Source organism: Kogia breviceps, chromosome 17 (assembly GCF_026419965.1).
Source record: "Kogia breviceps isolate mKogBre1 chromosome 17, mKogBre1 haplotype 1, whole genome shotgun sequence".
Classification (NCBI taxonomy): domain Eukaryota; kingdom Metazoa; phylum Chordata; class Mammalia; order Artiodactyla; family Physeteridae; genus Kogia; species Kogia breviceps.
This window is the reverse complement of record NC_081326.1, coordinates 16,337,830-16,355,517: the sequence shown is the minus strand read 5'-3', so window position 1 is coordinate 16,355,517 and position 17,688 is coordinate 16,337,830. Positions and strand designations below refer to the sequence as shown.

At 40.3% G+C, this 17,688-nt stretch overlaps 1 protein-coding gene across 11 annotated transcripts in view; it reads right to left on the bottom strand.

Annotated features, from left to right (window-relative positions):
• Nucleotides 1-17,243, bottom strand: part of TERF1 (telomeric repeat binding factor 1) — a 48,059-nt gene extending 30,816 nt beyond the window's left edge. For 8 of the 11 annotated variants that reach the window (XM_067017497.1, XM_067017496.1, XM_067017495.1 and 5 more), the window contains exons 1-6: nt 16,864-17,223; nt 11,871-11,966; nt 9,268-9,389; nt 7,325-7,411; nt 3,659-3,808; nt 2,580-2,692 (exon numbers count right to left, since the gene is read on the bottom strand). In XM_067017497.1, coding sequence (XP_066873598.1) covers nt 2,580-2,692; nt 3,659-3,808; nt 7,325-7,411; nt 9,268-9,389; nt 11,871-11,966; nt 16,864-17,170 — 875 coding nt within the window. In that variant the 5' untranslated portion in view covers nt 17,171-17,223. Of the gene's footprint in view, nt 1-2,579; nt 2,693-3,658; nt 3,809-7,324; nt 7,412-9,267; nt 9,390-11,870; nt 11,967-16,863 lie in introns of all 11 variants that reach the window. The other 3 variants (XM_067017491.1, XM_067017492.1, XM_059042947.2) reach the window with 2 other exon arrangements.
• Between the last annotated feature and the right edge of the window lie 445 nt (nt 17,244-17,688).

Genomic DNA, 17,688 nt, shown 5'->3' with positions numbered 1-17,688 from the left:
CCGGCTCCATGTTCACACTTTCTTGAAGCTGTCCCTCAAACTCCTTCAGCATTTAAGTCTATCTTTAAACTTTAACAACAAATTATGTAATATCTGCTACTGTTTCTGTTTCAAGTCTGTAATTCTTATTGCCTCAAATAGTTTATAAGCTTTACCAGAACAAAATATTTCATCTAGTATTGACAGCATGAGGGTTTCATCTTTCCCGGCATTTGTCTGACCTTGAAATTCACACCTCTGTTTCTATCCTTGCTTTACTTATGTCTTATTCATTCTTGCCTTAAAACTGATGACTCTGACTCCCAGGATGGTTTTGATATTTGCTTGATTCTTATCTTTACCGTGTCTCTAGCTTTTGGTTTTTCTCCCTGTGTCTAGTGCACTACAAGAGGTAATGCATGCCTAGTAATGAACTAGGCACCAAGGATTCAAAGCTATTTAAGAACCTCCCCAAAACCCTCCATCTAGTGAGATACAGACAGGTAAACAGATAAGTTATTCTCGAAGATAAGTCTTCCTACAGTGGCATGACTTGGTGCTGGGGGAGCATAGAAGAGACAACTCTGCTCAGAGCTCGGCAAGACGTCTCACGGGTGACCTCTGAGCTAGACCTTGAACGGCAAACAAGAGCCTACCTTGAAGACAAAGAAGGAGATCCAAAATTGAAGCAAGAGTCTAGGCATGAAAGCACTTGTAATATTTGAAGATCAAGTTGTGTAGCTAGAAAGTGCCATGGATGTGGGCACGGAGGGGTTAATGCTTAGGGACAAGGTGTATATGAGGGGAAAAAAAAAAAACCACCCAGAAAGGGGCTACATATGGCTTTGAAAGCCATGCAATAAAATCTAATTCATCAAGTAGGAAACGGAAAGCCAACAGAGGTTATTAAGCTGGGGAGTGAGTTAAACAGATTTATTTTTATGGGAAGCTAACGCTGGAAGTCACATCAAGAATGGATTTGTGTGGCACAAAGCTAAGTAATATCTAGGATATAAAGGATAAGAATGGATTAGAGAAGCATTTCTGATATGGAATTCGTAACACTTGGGGAGATAGCCAACTGGATGTGTGAGGTAAAGGAGGAGAGTTAGGCTAGAAAGAGACAGATGAGAACATCAAGAGCTCTGTTTTACACACTGAACTGTGTTTGTGTCTAGGAGGGCATTTGAAGTAAGTGGGTAGTACTACATTAGGAGAATACATAGGAAACGTGTTCATTATATGCAAGAATCACGGTAAGTTCTTTTTTTTTTTTTTTTTTTTTTTTTTTGCGGTACGCGGGCCTCTCAATGTTGTGGCCTCTCCGGTTGCGGAGCACAGGCTCCGGACGCGCAGGCTCAGCGGCCATGGCTCACGGGCCCAGCCGCTCCGCGGCATGTGGGATCTTCCCGGACCGGGGCACGAACCCGCGTCCCCTGCATTGTCAGGCGGACTCTCAACCACTGCGCCACCAGGGAAGCCCCATGGTAAGTTCTAATCTTACTTTACTTTAAAGCAGTATTACAGGCAGGAAGGCTGGGCCATAGAATGCATTGGGTCTTGGTATTACATAACTTTGATTTCCTAAACAAAATGAAATAACCGAGCCAATAAAAATGAAATCCCTACTTCTCAGAATGGGTCTTAGGAAAAACCCAATGAGCAGTAAGACTTCAATAGAGCCCTTGGGGAGATGAAGTAGTGAGGAACAGATCATGCTCTGATAGGCAGGGACAAAAAGAACTGTAAGGCTGAGCTCAGTCCTGAGGTGTGACCAATGCCACGTCCGTCCAACTCAGACTCCAACCCCCACCTCTCAATAAGCAGTTAAGATGGGGACTTACAGCGCTTACGTCGTGGTCCCAAGAAAAGAGTGATATTACATCCACCGCCAAGTACATCCATCCAGAGACCAGAAGGATTTGACTATTTGGCCTTGGTTTAAGGGTGGATGAAGAGGAGGAATGGACCATAGGTTCAATAGAAAAGATCATTATAATGGTAGAGTTTATCTTCTTCAGTTAGGGTTAGTTTCTAAAGCAAAAGGTAAAAGCCAATTCTGTCAAAATTACCCTTGAAAATCCCTAAAGAAGAAATAATTTTAGAAACTGAACTCTGTCTCTCAACCTGTAGGACTGACACAGCCTTGTTTCCCTCCCGCGTTGGAGCAAAGCACTGTTTCTGCACTTGCGCACCAGATGAAGCAGTTAGCCTACCCTTAGAGAAGATGAACAATATTTTAACATATTAGAATAACCCTCAGTACAACAGTCACACGAGGGCATGTAGGATTTGAGAACTAAGGGGCACAGATGACTCAGGCTTTCAACCTCAACAGTTCGTGTTCCCTGAGAATGACAAATGATATCACTCACACTAGCTACACAGTGCTATTCTCTCTCTACTTTTGCTTAGCATATGAAACAGAATATACGTAAGCCCTAACTCTACAGCACTCCCAAACATCCAAATGTTAGCCACCAGTAAAGCAATATACCTACTACTCGATAATCATTTTTATTAACAATGGTTTGCTATCATGACTTTTACATAGATATTACATTCATAAGACAAAAAATATGCTAAATGAATTTACAAACCTTTCTCCTATATCCAAATTAGCTTCAGTTTCCAATTCAATATCATTACTATTAGGTTTATCTTGAGAAGCTGTTGTTCTTGCTCTTTTACTTTCCACTACTTTTGCTGCTGCCTTAAAAAGGGGGGTTGCGGGAGACGAAGGGATGCATTAAGACATTTAAAACAAGTAACATTTAATTAAGCCTTCTTGTTCTTTGACAGTCATAACCCAAGTGTCTCATCACAGGTCAATAAAGGGCAGTGTGTTGTTATTTTCCCCAGTAACTATGGTGTCACCATCAGCAACCTGCGTGGTTTATAAGCATTATGGAGAAGGGGTTTCCTTGCAAAGGTACTCGATACAGACAATGCTCTCTAGTCAGTGTTAAGATAAAAGGTTACTTTAAAAAAATGTTTTTAAAGATTCTATGTTTTTTTTTTTTGCGGTACACGGGCCTCTCACTGTTGTGGCCTCTCCCGCTGCGGAGCGCAGGCTCCGGAAGCACAGGCTCAGTGGCCATGGCTCACGGGCCCAGCTGCTCCGCGGCATGTGGGATCTTCCCGGACCGGGGCACGAACCCGTGGTCCCCTGCATTGGCAGGCAGATTCTCAACCACTGCGCCACCAGGGAAGCCCGATTCTATGTATTTTAAAATAAAACTATCTCAAATTAAGCAATGCTCTCATGTAACATATTAAGTTAAAACTTTTTGAGGCTAAGACAGGATAAAATGTAAAAAGAAAAATTTTAATGACCTTCTTCAGTCCAATTTGACTTTTCCCAAAAATATGCTAAAAATTTCATTTGAATTTAATTAAACTATTTCTTTTCACTTATTTCTTAATTTATTTTGATAAGTTTTCCCCTCAACTTGCTATTTTGAAAAATTTCCCCAACTTTTACTTTGAAAAGTTGTAAAAATACTACAAAGATCACCAATAAACCCTTTAGATCCACTAATTATAACATTTCACCATTCTTCTACAAAATCACTAAATAAAATTCTGATTAGTTTTTAAGAATTTCTATTTCAAATATTCTCCTTTATTGTAACAATTACTCTTAAGTCTGTTTAGAATCTCTCTGAAATATGCATACCTTCATTAGAAAGGATGATGATTTTTCATTTAGCACATAATTCACATAACTCTTAATTTTCTCCATCATGTGGTTGTAGCTGAAGTGTTGAAAAAGGGAATGGAATGTATCTTTCTGAGAGATTATCATAAGCAATTTCCTTTTTAAAGGCTAAAGAAAACAGAAGAAACTTATTAGCACATATATCACAAATAAAATACTAGAAATTCTGTCATATTATTTAACTGAAAAAAATCACTTTATAAACAAAAACTCAAGTGGTTTTAAAAATGCTCCCATTTTAAATGCCCATCAATATATTTTTTGACTTAAAAAATATTTTACACATATGCAAAAGGATTAAAAAACCTTATGAACCTAAATATCCATTACCAAGTTTAAGAAATGAATCATTATCTGTATAACAGAAGCCTTATTTACTACCATAATCTGATGGCACCCTTCCCCCACCCTGGCCTTGCTCTTCTCAAGGTAACCATTATCCTGAAATTAGAACTTTAGCACATCCATGCATTCCTTTACACTTGCACTACATATGTATGCATCCATAAACAATATATATAGCATTGTTTAGCATGGTTTTAACTTTATACCAATGGTGTTATAGTATGTGGATTTTGAAACTTTCTGTATTTTGCTCAACTCTATGACATCCATGTTGATTTGATATTTACAGAATTACTAGTTACTTTCACTGTTGTACAGTATTCCATTGATCAAAAATACCATTTATGGGCTTCCCTGGTGGCACAGTGGTTAAGAATCCACCTGCCAGTGCAGGGGACACGGGTTCGAACCCTGGTCCGGGAAGATCCCACGTGCCGTGGAGCAACTAAGCCTGTGAGCCACAACTACTGAGCCTGCGTTCTAGAGCCCACAAGCCACAACAACTGAGCCTGTGTGCCACAACTACTGAAGCCTGCACGCCTAGAGCCCGTGCTCCACAATAGGAGAAGCCACCGCAATAAGAAGCCCGCTCACTGTGACAAAGAGTGGGCCCCGCTTGCTGCAACTAGAGAGAGCCCGCGCACAGCAATGAAGACCCAATGCAAAAATAAATAAATAAATAAAAGTAAATTTTAAAAAATATATACCATTTATTCACCTTTCCCTCCAGCCTGTTGAAAGCATTTAGGCTATTTTCTATTACCACAATGCTCTTAAACATTTTCCTACATGTCTTCTGGGGCATAGTACCAGTTTTTCTTAGACAATAATTCTTTCAATGCTGGTTGCACAATAAAGCTATAAAGCTTTAAAAAAAATTCCACTTCTCAAGCTCTATCCCAGAACAACTGTCACAGTAGGGCCTAGTTTTCTTTTTTCAGTTTTTATTTTTTTAAATAAAGCTTCATGGTTTTAAAAGTATACAGTGAAAGTAAAAACAGTTACTCTAGGGTATTTATCTAGAAGTGGAATTGCTGGAATGCATGCTTACTGATGATTTTGTTAAAATGCTCTCCAAAGCTTAAGTACCAATTTACCCTCCTGAGAGGAAGGTATGGCACTCATCATTTCTCCACATTCTGAGCCAACTGTTGGTATGCAAGACATTTTTAATCATTGCCAATCAGAAGTATAGGAAATGCTATTTCAATATATTACTTGGTAGTGACCTGATTACGAATATTAGTGAGGTTAACACTTTCTGTCTTAGCCTTACTGGCCATAAAGTTTCCTCTTCTGTGAAGTACAAGCAGAGTGGAATTTTCAGTAGTCTCACAGTACTAAGGCAAAAAAGTAAGGGCAGGGAACCCAATAAACATACCAGGCTTCCAGCTGAAATCTCAAGAGGCTTACACCGTAGGAACAGGGGCAAATTAGAGATAGAATAAGCCTTACTAAAGGCTCAGTCCTTCAGTGGATTAAGGGGATTCCCTCTCCCCCAAACCACCATGTGAAAAGGTACTCAACTTCATTAACCATCAAAGAAACAGAAATTAAAACCCAATGCGATATAGCACTACATATTCGCCAGAATGATTATAATGAAAACCACGTATAAGGTCTGTGAAGCAACTGGAACTCTCCCACACTACTGGAGGAATTGATAATAACTACTTTGGAAAACTCTGGCAGTATCTACTAAAACTGAGTATGTGCATATCCTACAACCCACCAATTCTATTCCTAAGTATATACCCAATAGAAACACAAATATTTTTTCTACAAAAGACATGTAAAGGAATGTAATAGACAAAATACGGAAATAACTCAAATGTCCATTCACAGTAGAATGGATAAATTGTAGTATATTCCTACAATGGAGCAATGAGAATGAACAAACGATTGCTGCAAGCAACACCATGTATCTCTCTTACAAATATAAACTTGCTATATGATTCCATTATATAAAGTTCAGAAATAAGTAGGACTAATCTTGGATGTTGCAAGTCAGGATAGCGGTTACCCTTGAGAAGGTGGGAAGGATAATGCCTGGAGGGTGCTGGTGATGTTCTGTTTCTTGATCTAGGAGGTCACCACACAAGTGTGTTCCTTTTGTGAAAATACACCTACTTACACACTTATGATACACATACTCTACTAACTGTATGCTATTGTTAATAAGGAGTTCATTAAAAACTGTATAAAACTACATTTCTTTGAATAAGCTTAATTTGCTCTCATAACTTTGCTTTAAACACTTTAAAATTAACTTCTGTTGACCTTAACATTACACATACATACAAAAACTAGTGATAACATAAGAAACCTGCAGAAGAATAAGCAAGTTATAATGCATTCCCCTACACCTGCACTGCTCAATATGGTAGCCACTAGCCACACAAGGCTACTCAGCCCTTGCAAGGCATAAGCCCTGAATTTAGCCTTAAGTGTAAAATACACCCTAGATTTCAAAGACTTAGTACGGTTGTACCTTGGTATCCACATGGGATTGGCTCCAGGACTCCCCTTGGGTACCAAAATCCAAGGATGCTCAAGTCCCTTATATAAAATGGTGTAGTATTTGCATATAACCTACACATTTCCTCACATATACTTTAAATCATATCTAGATTACTTATAATACCTAATACAATGTAAATGCTATGTAAATAGTTGCCAGTGTGTGACAAATGCAAGTTTTGCTTTTTGAAAACTTTCTGGAATTTTTTCCCCCTACATATTTTCGATCTGCAGTTGGTTGAATTCCCAGATATGGAGCTCAGGATACAGAGGGCCGACTGTACAGAAAAGGGCGTGTAAAATATCTCACCAATACTTTTTACATTGATTGTTAAAAAGAATCATGTTTTTGGATATACTGGGTTAAATAAAGTGTTACTAAAGTTAGGTTTACTTGTTTCTTTTTACTTTTATTTATTTACTTTTTTTTGTGGTACGCGGGCCTCTCACTGTTGTGGCCTCTCCCGCTGCGGGGCACAGGCTCCGGACGCGCAGGCTCAGCGGCCATGGCTCACGGGCCCAGCCGCTCCGCCGCATGTGGGAATCTTCCCAGACCGGGGCACAAACCCGTGTCCCCTCTTTTTACTTTTTTAATGTGGCTACTAGAAAATTTAAAATCACATACGAGACTGGCACTATATTTCTGTTGGACTATACTGTTTAAAAGAGAAAACATTTCTTCTCTCCTCCAATGTTCTTTCAATTTTCCTTATTCCATATAAATGGCTCCAAACTTCTGATTCTAATTTAAATAATTACCGTAGAAGAATTTGGGTCACCAAATATTCTTTCAAAGACTTCTTTTGCTTCTTTAAAATTTCCATTTTCCATGCAAACAGCTATAGCCTAAAAGATAGGATGACAAATAACAAACCTTAGATTGCTTTTTAAAATATCTAATTGTTGTTTAATATTGTAATAACTCAGGTAAGTCTAAACTACTTCATTTAAAATATTCTTACGTAGCTTAATAATTTTGATTTGATAAATGATATTAAAGGCAGGAATTAATAAATAAATCAGGAGCTACTTTGTATATATTGAGGACCCACCTAAATAGTAATTTTGAGCAAAAGGGAAGTGACAGAAGAGGTAGATGGATGGTGTTTGTGATGATTAGGATATAGAAGTTGCTACTTAGGACCCCAGGAAAATCTCTAAAAGAAATTCAGGAAGCCAAATGCTTTTGTGTGGTACGCGGGCCTCTCACTGTTGTGGGAAGTGAGAGAAGAGGTAGATGGATGGTGTTTGTGATGATTAGGATATAGAAGTTGCTACTTAGGACCCCAGGAAAATCTCTAAAAGAAATTCAGGAAGCCAAATGCTTTTGAATAATCATTTTATAAAGTGTGTGTGTTGGGGGGCGGGGGGTACGCAGGCCTCTCACATCTCACTGTTGTGGCCTCTCCCGTTGCGGAGCGCAGGCTCCAGACGTGCGGGGCTCAGCTGCTCCGCGGCATGTGGGATCTTCCCGGACCGGGGCACGAACCCGCGTCCCCTGCATCGGCAGGTGGACTCTCAACCACTGCGCCACCAGGAAAGCCCTAAACTGGCCTTTCGATACCATATGTGGTAAGATATAGGACCACCATTACCATCTGGGTAGGTTTGTAAACTTGGGAAAGCTATTTAACCTCTTGGCGCCTCCGCTTCTTTACACCAATGTATAATGGTGAAAATAATAGTACCTATTTCATAGGGCAGTTGTGAGGATTAAAGAGCTATATATAAAAGTGCTTAGAACAGTATCTGGCAAACAGTAAGCAATATATTCTTACACGTTTGCTATGTATTTTATGGTAACCCCTTCAACTTTACTAGTATATTTCGCAAAGGCCTGCTTCCCCTAGAACTCCAAAAGACTGGGATAACATGACAAATCCCTTTGCCCTGGGTTGAAATTCTTAAAAGCAGCAGTCATTTTTCTGCCCATTCTCTTCAGGTCTTAATTCTAATTGACAGTCACCACACCATCAATAATTAATTCCTGAGAAGGTAGGACACCACCTGGATTTTCTCCTACCCACCATGAAAATTTTTTTTTAAACTCGGTAAAGTTTATTTAACTATGAAATTCCTGAGTACATACTTTGCCTGTAAGCAAAACATATTTTCCCTGCTATTGTATCTTTGAATGACTTTCTTTGGTCTCTCACTCTTTAATAGGCTACTCCTACTAAAATTTTCTCTACATAGTTAAAATTTTACATTCTGTTAATCGCAAAAACCCATTCATTTCTTATTATTTGATCATCTTTAGGGACTTCTCTAGTGGTCCAGTGGTTAAGACTCCACGTGTCCACTGCAGGGGGAGCGGTTTCGATCCCTGGTCAGGGAACTAAGATCCCACATGCCATGTGGTGTGGCCCCAAAAATATTTTTAAAAAATAAAAATAAAAGGTAATCTTTAAATGGGAGAGCATAAACCACTGGTTTTTGAAAGTTGTTTAGCATCTTTAAATAGATTTGGCATATTTTCCAACGTGGGGGCAATATGCACTTAGGTAGAAAACATTAAGTCCCAGCTCTTAGACCTCATGTCAAGGCTATAAATCATAGGTCAAATTTCTAAAGAGAATGATTATATTAAATTTTACTATAGGTTTACCGTCCAACTTCTATTAAGTGGCTCTTAGTTTCTTTAGATGTTGTTTTTATTTTCTAGCAAAATAATAATAATAAACACAAAGTAATACTCATACCTGAATTTTAATTAAATTCTGTATTTCTTCATGAAGCTTGTCATGTTCCTTTTCAATTGACGCCCAAATCATCAAGGCTGATTCCAAGGGTGTAATTCGTTCATCACTTTCAAACTGTGCATCTTTTAAAACCAAAATAAAAATAAGTAACTTAGAAAGCCATGAAGAACTTTACTTTGTTATTTTTTAATAAATTTATTTCTTTAAATATTGACTGAGTGTATACTATGTGCCAGGCACTGCTCTCGTATATACCAGTTTAGGGAATATTTTTCAAGTTAATTTCCTCATTAAAATCAACTTTAAAAAAATAAAAAACAGAAAAGGCTATATATGAGTCCACAAAACATCTGAAGATTTTCTCTACTAAAATACTGATTTTAAGAGCTGAAATAAACTATATTTTATATAAGGTGTGACAGTAACAGAATTCTTAAATGGTTTGTAAGTATAACAAACTTCATTGAGATAGAGCATGAAATTAGTTTATTGTGAAATTTGATTTTCGCATATACTACTTTAAATCCTTCTTATATATTTTGTAGATATTTGAAACAGGATCAATCAAGAACTTATCTCTCTACCAACATTATTCCAATCACCAAGGCTTAAAAACCGAAGGAGGGACTTCCCTGGTGGCTCAGTGGTTAAGAATCCGCCTGCCAATGCAGGGGACATGGGTTCGAGCCCTGGTCTGGGAAGATCCCACATGCCGCGGAGCAACTAAGCCTGTGCACCACAACTACTGAGCCTGTGCTCTAGAGCCTGCAAGCCACAACTACTGAGCCCGCGCGCCACAACTACTGAAGCCCATGCGCCTAGAGCCCGAGCTCCGCAATGAGAAGCCCGCGCAACACAACGAAGAGTAGCCCCCACTCGCCGCAACTAGAGAAAGCCCGAGCACGGCCACTAGAGAAAGCCCGCGCACATCAACGAAGACCCAACGCAGCCAAAATAAATAAATAAATTTATTTTTTAAAAAAACCCTAAGGAGTCACCGTTTTACTCCTTCCTCTTTCTCATCACCATATACAATCTGTTGCAATATTGTACAGTGGTTTTAAAAAGTTTGGAGTTTATTCCAGACTCTATTATGTACTACCTGTGTGGTGTTGAAAAAGTTATTTTGCCTTTCTAAGCCTCAGTTTTCGCACCTATAAAATGACGTAAACAAATACTATGTGAATATTTAACGAGATAATATTTGTACTACTGTTAAACTTTCTTAAAACAGAATTTATCAGCTTATTCTTATCAAAGACTCACAGTGGCTGGTAACTACTTAGCAAATTACACACCAACATCTCCATTTGAAATTCAGGGTCACGTGTAGCTGAAAATCCAATACATAAACTAAAGTGAAGTTTTAAATGCTGCCTCTCTTGAGATATAGTGATTCTTGATCACTGACCCCGGCCTATTATATCTAAGATGCACTCTGGTGAATTTCAAGATTAAACCATGGGGTCACACACAAAACAGGGATTTTTTTGAACCCTTGTTTTGAGAGAAGAGGTTGTTGGAAGGGAAAATAAGAATATAATGAACAACTGCTACATGTGAAGCCCAGCCAGGCACTTCTAGAACATTCTGTCACATTTAATTTACCAGACAGCTCTGTGAACCATGTTAGCTTATTATGGTCTACATCGGCCCATTTTCTTCCTCCACCACCAGCCCAGCCTACCTACCTACCGTCTCCCGCACGTCTGCTTTGCCTCTAGCCCTAATCCACTGACTGTCTGGCTCCAACTCACCCCCACAACACAGCATGCCACATGAGCCAGAGCTGCATGAGTGTGGGCTCCCAGAGCGGTCCTAATAGGGTGGGATTTCCTGCCACCCAGTCTGCTTATAAGTGAACAGTTCTGTGCGATTACTGCCCACCACTGGAGACTGCCAAGAAAGCATTTTGTAAATTGTAAAAACCAATATAAATAGGGAATTATTTGCAGCAAAAGGTCCTTTAACTAACCATGCTGTAAATATTAGCCATTACTGATAAACTGAACCCGGCCTGGCCATTACAATCTAAAATAAACTATGAGGACAAGGGAGAGAGATAATTATAGTTATAAAATCATATTCCCTTATTAAGTAAGTGCTGAAATCAAGCTCAAATAAGGTTTCAAATATCATTGTTGCCAGTTAGAAACAGAGTATGTATGATAGTAATACGAGTCACCACAAAGTTACCATAGTCCAATTTAGTGACGTCTTGAAGACAGAGTACACAGAGCATGGTCCCCCAACAGCAACATCAGAATCACCTGGGAACTTAGTAGAAATGTAAACTCCAGGGCCCCTCACTCAACCTACTGAATCAGAAACTCATGATGGAGAAGGGGACTCACCATTCTGTTCCTTAACAAGTTCTCTAATAATTCAGAAGCAAGCTAAAATTTGAGAACCATCACTCTAAGAAGATAGGGATTGTATTTCTTTTACTAGCTTTAAATATGTCTGTGTATAGATGTACATGCCAAATACACGTGAGCAAACTCTCAAAAACAAAGGACTACTCCCATCTGTTTCTTCTCATTGTCTCCTCCTCTTTTGACACAGATTGAAATATGTCCAATATAAGATAAAAACATATTTACCAAGGGTTTTTCCAGCTGCAATTCTTGTCAAAAATTGACATATGTATATAGTTCTCAGTTGATAAGCTGTTAGACTGGACAATCCATGAATAATAGCTGAAAGTGAAGAAAGTAAATCTCATTAAAACATCAAAACAAAACTCCAAACTTGACCCAGCAGTACCTCTGTGTGGTTTGCGGAGAAATAAGTTACAAATATCACCCAAAGATTATCATAAATTTAGAGTGTATGCATTATTTATAGACATTTTTTAGGAAATCAGAACAAAAAAGAATAACAATGAAGACTTTTCCTTCAAAATAAAACTGATGTTTCACAGGCAGAATAATAAATCTTGAAAACGACATACTTTCACAGGTAGCAGTCTAAACTAATGAAAAGGGAGATTTAAATCCAAACTGTAAAATGTGTCAAATCATTACCTGGAAACTTACTTTATACCTTAAAATGCCTAATATTATAGGAAATATATTATTTCTGTCAAGGTTTCAGTTAAGCGAGAGTCTGTTCAGTTTACAAAGCTTTATTTTAAAAACATTTATTAATGTTAATCTCCCCAATATTTGAACACCCACCCAGATGTTATGCTAGGTAGTAAGTACATACAACACTGAGTAAACCATAATCCTGGTTTTCACTGAATTTACCATGTAGCAATAAAAGACAGCAAACCAAAAAACAGTCCTGCAGCTGCTAAGCAGATGAAACAAATAAATACATTTATGTCCTCAATTTTAATATGTCATAACCTTATGCTACACCAGAGATTATCTGGACCAAATATAGTCATAATATAATTAAATAGGATTCAAAAAGAGCACAAAACTTATATGAAATTTAAACACAACTTATTCAACATGGACTGAACATCTACTGCTGGCCAGTGATAGGGACTGATGTCTGAATAATAAGATGGCCAGTCCCTGCTCCTCAGGAAGGTTTTAGTCTGAGAAGGCACGAATTAAACAAAAAATTATGCAAGAGACTAATTAAAATTTTAATGTGTCATAAAGGGTAAGTATGGTATAAGAAAGACCTAATCTATTCTAGGGAAGAAAGTCAGATCCTTTCTGTCTTCATTTCCCTCCATATTCAGTCTACGTATGCAATAACTACAGATACCTTACACACCACTGCCCTTCTGCTCTTTGTACCTATTAGGCATAAAACAAAACAAAAACAATGAAAACCTACCCTGGTTGAACCTGGCTATCTGCTTTTTCCACACCTGTAACCAAACACTACATTAGGGAGGACCTAATGAGCAGCAGCAGTAACAACTATATTTAAGCACTTAACTATAATACCCTGCACTACTCTAAGCATTTAGCAGTGGTTCTCAACTAGGGGTGATTTTGTCCCCTAGGAGACATTTGGCAATGTCTGGAGACATTTTTTTTTGGTTTTTGGCTGTGTTGGGTCTTCATTGCTGCACGCTGGCTTTCTCTAGTAGCGGCGAGCGGGGGCTACTCTTCATTGCGGTGCGCAGGCTTCTCATTGCGGTGGCGGAGCATAGGCTCTAGGTGCCTGGGCTTCAGTAGTTGCGGCACGTGGGCTCGGCAGTTGTGGCTCGCAGGCTCTAGAGTGTAGGCTCAGTAGTTGTGGTGCACGGGCTTAGTTGCTCTGCGGCATGTGGGATCTTTCCAGACCAGGGCTCGAACCCATGTCCTGCACTGGCAGGCGGATTCTTAACCACTGCGCCACCAGGGAAGCCCCTGGAGACATTTTTGATTGTCACGAGTGGGAGGGGTGCTACTGGCACCTAGTGGCTGAGGTCAAGGATCCTACAATGCACGGGAGAACCTCCACCTCATTCCCCCTCCACCCTCAAGCATACACAGAATAAAGAATCATGTGGTGCAAAATGTCAACAGGCTGAGGTTGGGAAACCTTGCTTTATACATATCAGTTCATCTGCTTCTCTCAACAGCCCTTTGAGGTAGATGCCATTATTACTACCATTTTACAGATGAGGAAATTGTGGTACCACGAGAAGTGGTGGTACCAAGTCATTTTTTCAAGTCTTGTGGCTATAAACCAGCAGAGCCAGGAATCAAACTCAGACAATTTACTATGGAGCCCATGCTCTTAATTACAATTCTACACTGCTTCCCACAGTGGAGATAGGTTAGGAATATCAGTCTGGAAAAGGCATTTATCTGAGATAAGTGAGGTGGGAGAATAATTCTGAGTTGGAATGAAAGAGCTAAGAATTTTCTAGGAAGCATCAGAGTTGTATATGTTTACAATCTTGAAAAGCATAGTAAATGAAATTCTGCAAGAGATAAAAGGGAGTCCTTTTAGTCAAAAATGGAATACCGAGACAATATTATGTTCACAGTTTGCATATCTGTTTTAGCAATGCAACCTGAAAAAGTTTACTCTTTCTGGGTTTCTGTGCCTTTAACCTTCAAATAATGGAGATAACCTAGATTATTCCTTGGGTCTTGGGCTAGAACCTTACAAGGTCCTTTTTTTTTTTTTTAAAATAAACTTTATTTTTTAGAATGGTTTTAAATATACATAATATAGTGAAGAAAGATAGTAAAGAGGTCCCATATACCCTCCACCCAGTTTACCCTATTAGTATCTTGCATTAATTAGTATTACATGTTATGTTAATTAACCAATATTGATACATTAGTAACTAAAGTCCACGCTTTATTCAGATTTCCTTAGTTTTTACTTAATGTCCTTTTTCTGCTGCAAGATCCCAACCAGGGCACCACATGACATTTAGTCATCATGTCTCTTTGGGCATCTCTTGGCTATAAGAGTTTCTCAGACTTTCCCTGGTTTTGATGACCTTGACAATTTTGAGGTAATTTGTACAATGTACCTCTCCATTGGGATTTGTCTGCTATTTTTCTCGTGATTAGACTAGAGCTATGGGGTTTGGGGAGGAGCATCACAGAAGCAAAGTTCCATTTTCATCACTGAATCAAGCGTACATGCTACTAGCTATCACTGCTGATGCTGACCTTGATTACCTAGGTGAGCCAGTGTTTGTCAGCCTTCTCTACTTTCTCCCCCTTTCTATACTGCGCTCTTCACAGTCCACACTTAACGAGTGTGGAGTTTTGTTCCACCTCCTTGAGGACGGAGTAGCTACATGAATTACCTGGAATTCTTCTGCGTCACAGATTTGTCTCTTCTTCCATTTGTATATTGTTTCCACCATTTATTTACATCAGTATGAACTTTATGGATATTTATTTTGTATTTTGGGTTGTAATCCAACACTACAGTTGACTTTTTTTTTTTTTTTTTTTTTTTTTTGGTACGCGGGCCTCACTGCTGTGGCCTCTCCCGTTGCGGAGCACAGGCTCTGGACACACAGGCCCAGCCACTCTGCGGCATGTGGGATCTTCCCGGACCGGAGCACAAACCCGTATCCGCTGCATCGGCAGGCGGACTCTCAACCACAACCACTGCGCCACCAGGGACGCCCTACAGTGGACCTTTGAACAATGCCAGGGTTAGGGGTGCTGACCCTCTGAGCAGTTAAATATCCCAGTGTCGGCCCTCTGTATTCCCAGCTTAACCAACCACAGATTGCATAGTACTGTAGTAATTACTACTGAGGAAAAAATTGGCTTGTAAGTGGACAGGTGCAGTTTACACCTGTGTTGTTTAAGGGTCAACTGTATTTTCTTGCTCGAGTTATTTCAGCTTTGGCCATCGGGAGCCCTTGCAGTTGGCTCCCGTGTCCCTTTGTACTCCCATAATTGTGGGATTTTTTTTTGTTTCTTTGGGGGTTTTGTTTTGCTTTGTTTTTAGCACTTTCTTACTTTCTGTCACAAGATGCTCCAGGCTCAACTTGTATATTTCCAGTCCCAGTCCCAGAATCAGGCCATTTCTCTGGAGAATGGTATTGGAAACCAAGACTTCAGTGCTAGGTGTACCCCTTGCTGCTAGGGTTACACTGCTTCTACATCCTTTCATCTAACAGAACAAGGAAATATATGAGTATATCCTAACCTGTGTCTATATATGTATAATATGCATAGATATTTCCATATGTTATAAACAGGAGCTCATACTGATGTTTCCAATTCAAATTCATTACCACATAGATAATTTTAGCCTCCTCCCCAAAGAGGACTTTTTAATAATTCAAATTATTAAATGAACTGGCTTCATTCCAGGATTTAACTTCCTAATTAATGTTAATTAACCATGGCTCTAGTGTTATCTGTGACACGGAGGAAAGCTTCTTGAATTGGAAGATAAGGCATGCGTCTGGAACAACCTTTTAACCTACCAATGCTTTAGGTTGTTTTAACTAGTTCACTCCTCTATAAACTGAGATTACTTGCCTAACTCACGGGATAACCGTGAAGCTGAAATGTACCAATACGGTTTTCTGAAGTATTTGATTTCCTACTAAATAGTATATTGGGGTTGCGTTTGGCTGCAATAAGTTGACGGCCAGCTCATATAAATACCAGAGCATCTTTCAGTTATCATTCAAAAAGCCAGCTAGCCTTCTCTAGGCGTCAAGGTCTCTGTCCATCGCTTACAGGCTGTCTTGTGTAGGTGGTAGATTTCATTGTCAGTTACTTTTATTCTGAAGCCTATACGGAGCCAGCGGGCTAAACGAGGTTTAGACAGCTCCCGAAATAATAGAAAACACTGATGCCTAGGTCACAGTGACCTGCTAAATAAATGCCTTTACAGGAGTATCTCTGACGAAAAAAGCAAGAAATACAAGCGCCACAGGCGACAAAAGGAACTGGACACTGGATTAGGTGCAGTTTTGTTCAGTTCAACTCACTTAACCCTCTATCAACTCTAATGAATCTGAGCAAAACTGAGGAGCTAAGAGGAGGCGGATGCGGGATTCGAACCAACGTTCAACTCTGAGCTGGGGGCCCTCCGCTCGGGCGCCGCAGCAGCCCAATCCCCGACCCCCTGGAGGACAACGCCGCAAACCAGGCCTCGGCAGCCCGCCGCGGTTCCCGTCCCCGGCCGGGAGCGCCCCGCACTCACCCTCGGCGCTGTCACGGGTGCGGTGGAAGTCGTCCGAGCGGCCGTCACGGAAGGCCCGGCAAAGAGACAGGCAGAGGAAATCGAGCATCCAGCCGGCAGCTACCGCCTCGGCCTCAGCCACCAGGCCCGCGTCCTCCTCCTCCTCAGGGGACCCCAAATGCACCTGGCACTCGAGCAGCTCCTGGCACTCAAACTGCTCCTGATCTTCTCCCGCCGTTTCCGCCATCCGCTCCTCCGGGAAACCCGCATCCTCCCCATCCGCAAGCCCTCGCGGGCTCGGAGCCGCCGAGGGGGTGTTCTCCGCCATATTACATCTCTAGCACGTCTTCGTCTTTTCCTGCGCTGAGCGACCATTGGCTCGCGCCGCGCGGGGCGGAGCCGCTGACGCCGCTTCCGCCCGCGGGAAACCACCAATCACACACCACCGGGATGCGCGAGCGGTTCGAACCTGGCTTCTGATTGGCCGAAATCTGCTCCCGCCTCTGGATGTTGAATTCTCCTCCACCCAGGGGGTGCAGTTTTGGTGATAAACTAGACAAGTTCTGGGTGGATGCGGAAAGAGAATAGGAGGTCGGGGAGCTGGGGGCGGCTTTATCCTCGTGCTAAAATGCAACACTGACTAGAACAATACGGTTAGTTAAAATGGAAAAACATTTTAACCCTCAGTGTGCTTCAAAAATGAGATAGGTGATTAAAACTTGTAACTATTTTTCGAGCGTAACACTTTATTTAGATCCTGGTATTCACTTGACAGTTACTGTGCGATCACTAACCAAAACTCTTCCAACAGACTTAGATCCGTGCTTCTCCAACCTTAACGGGCAT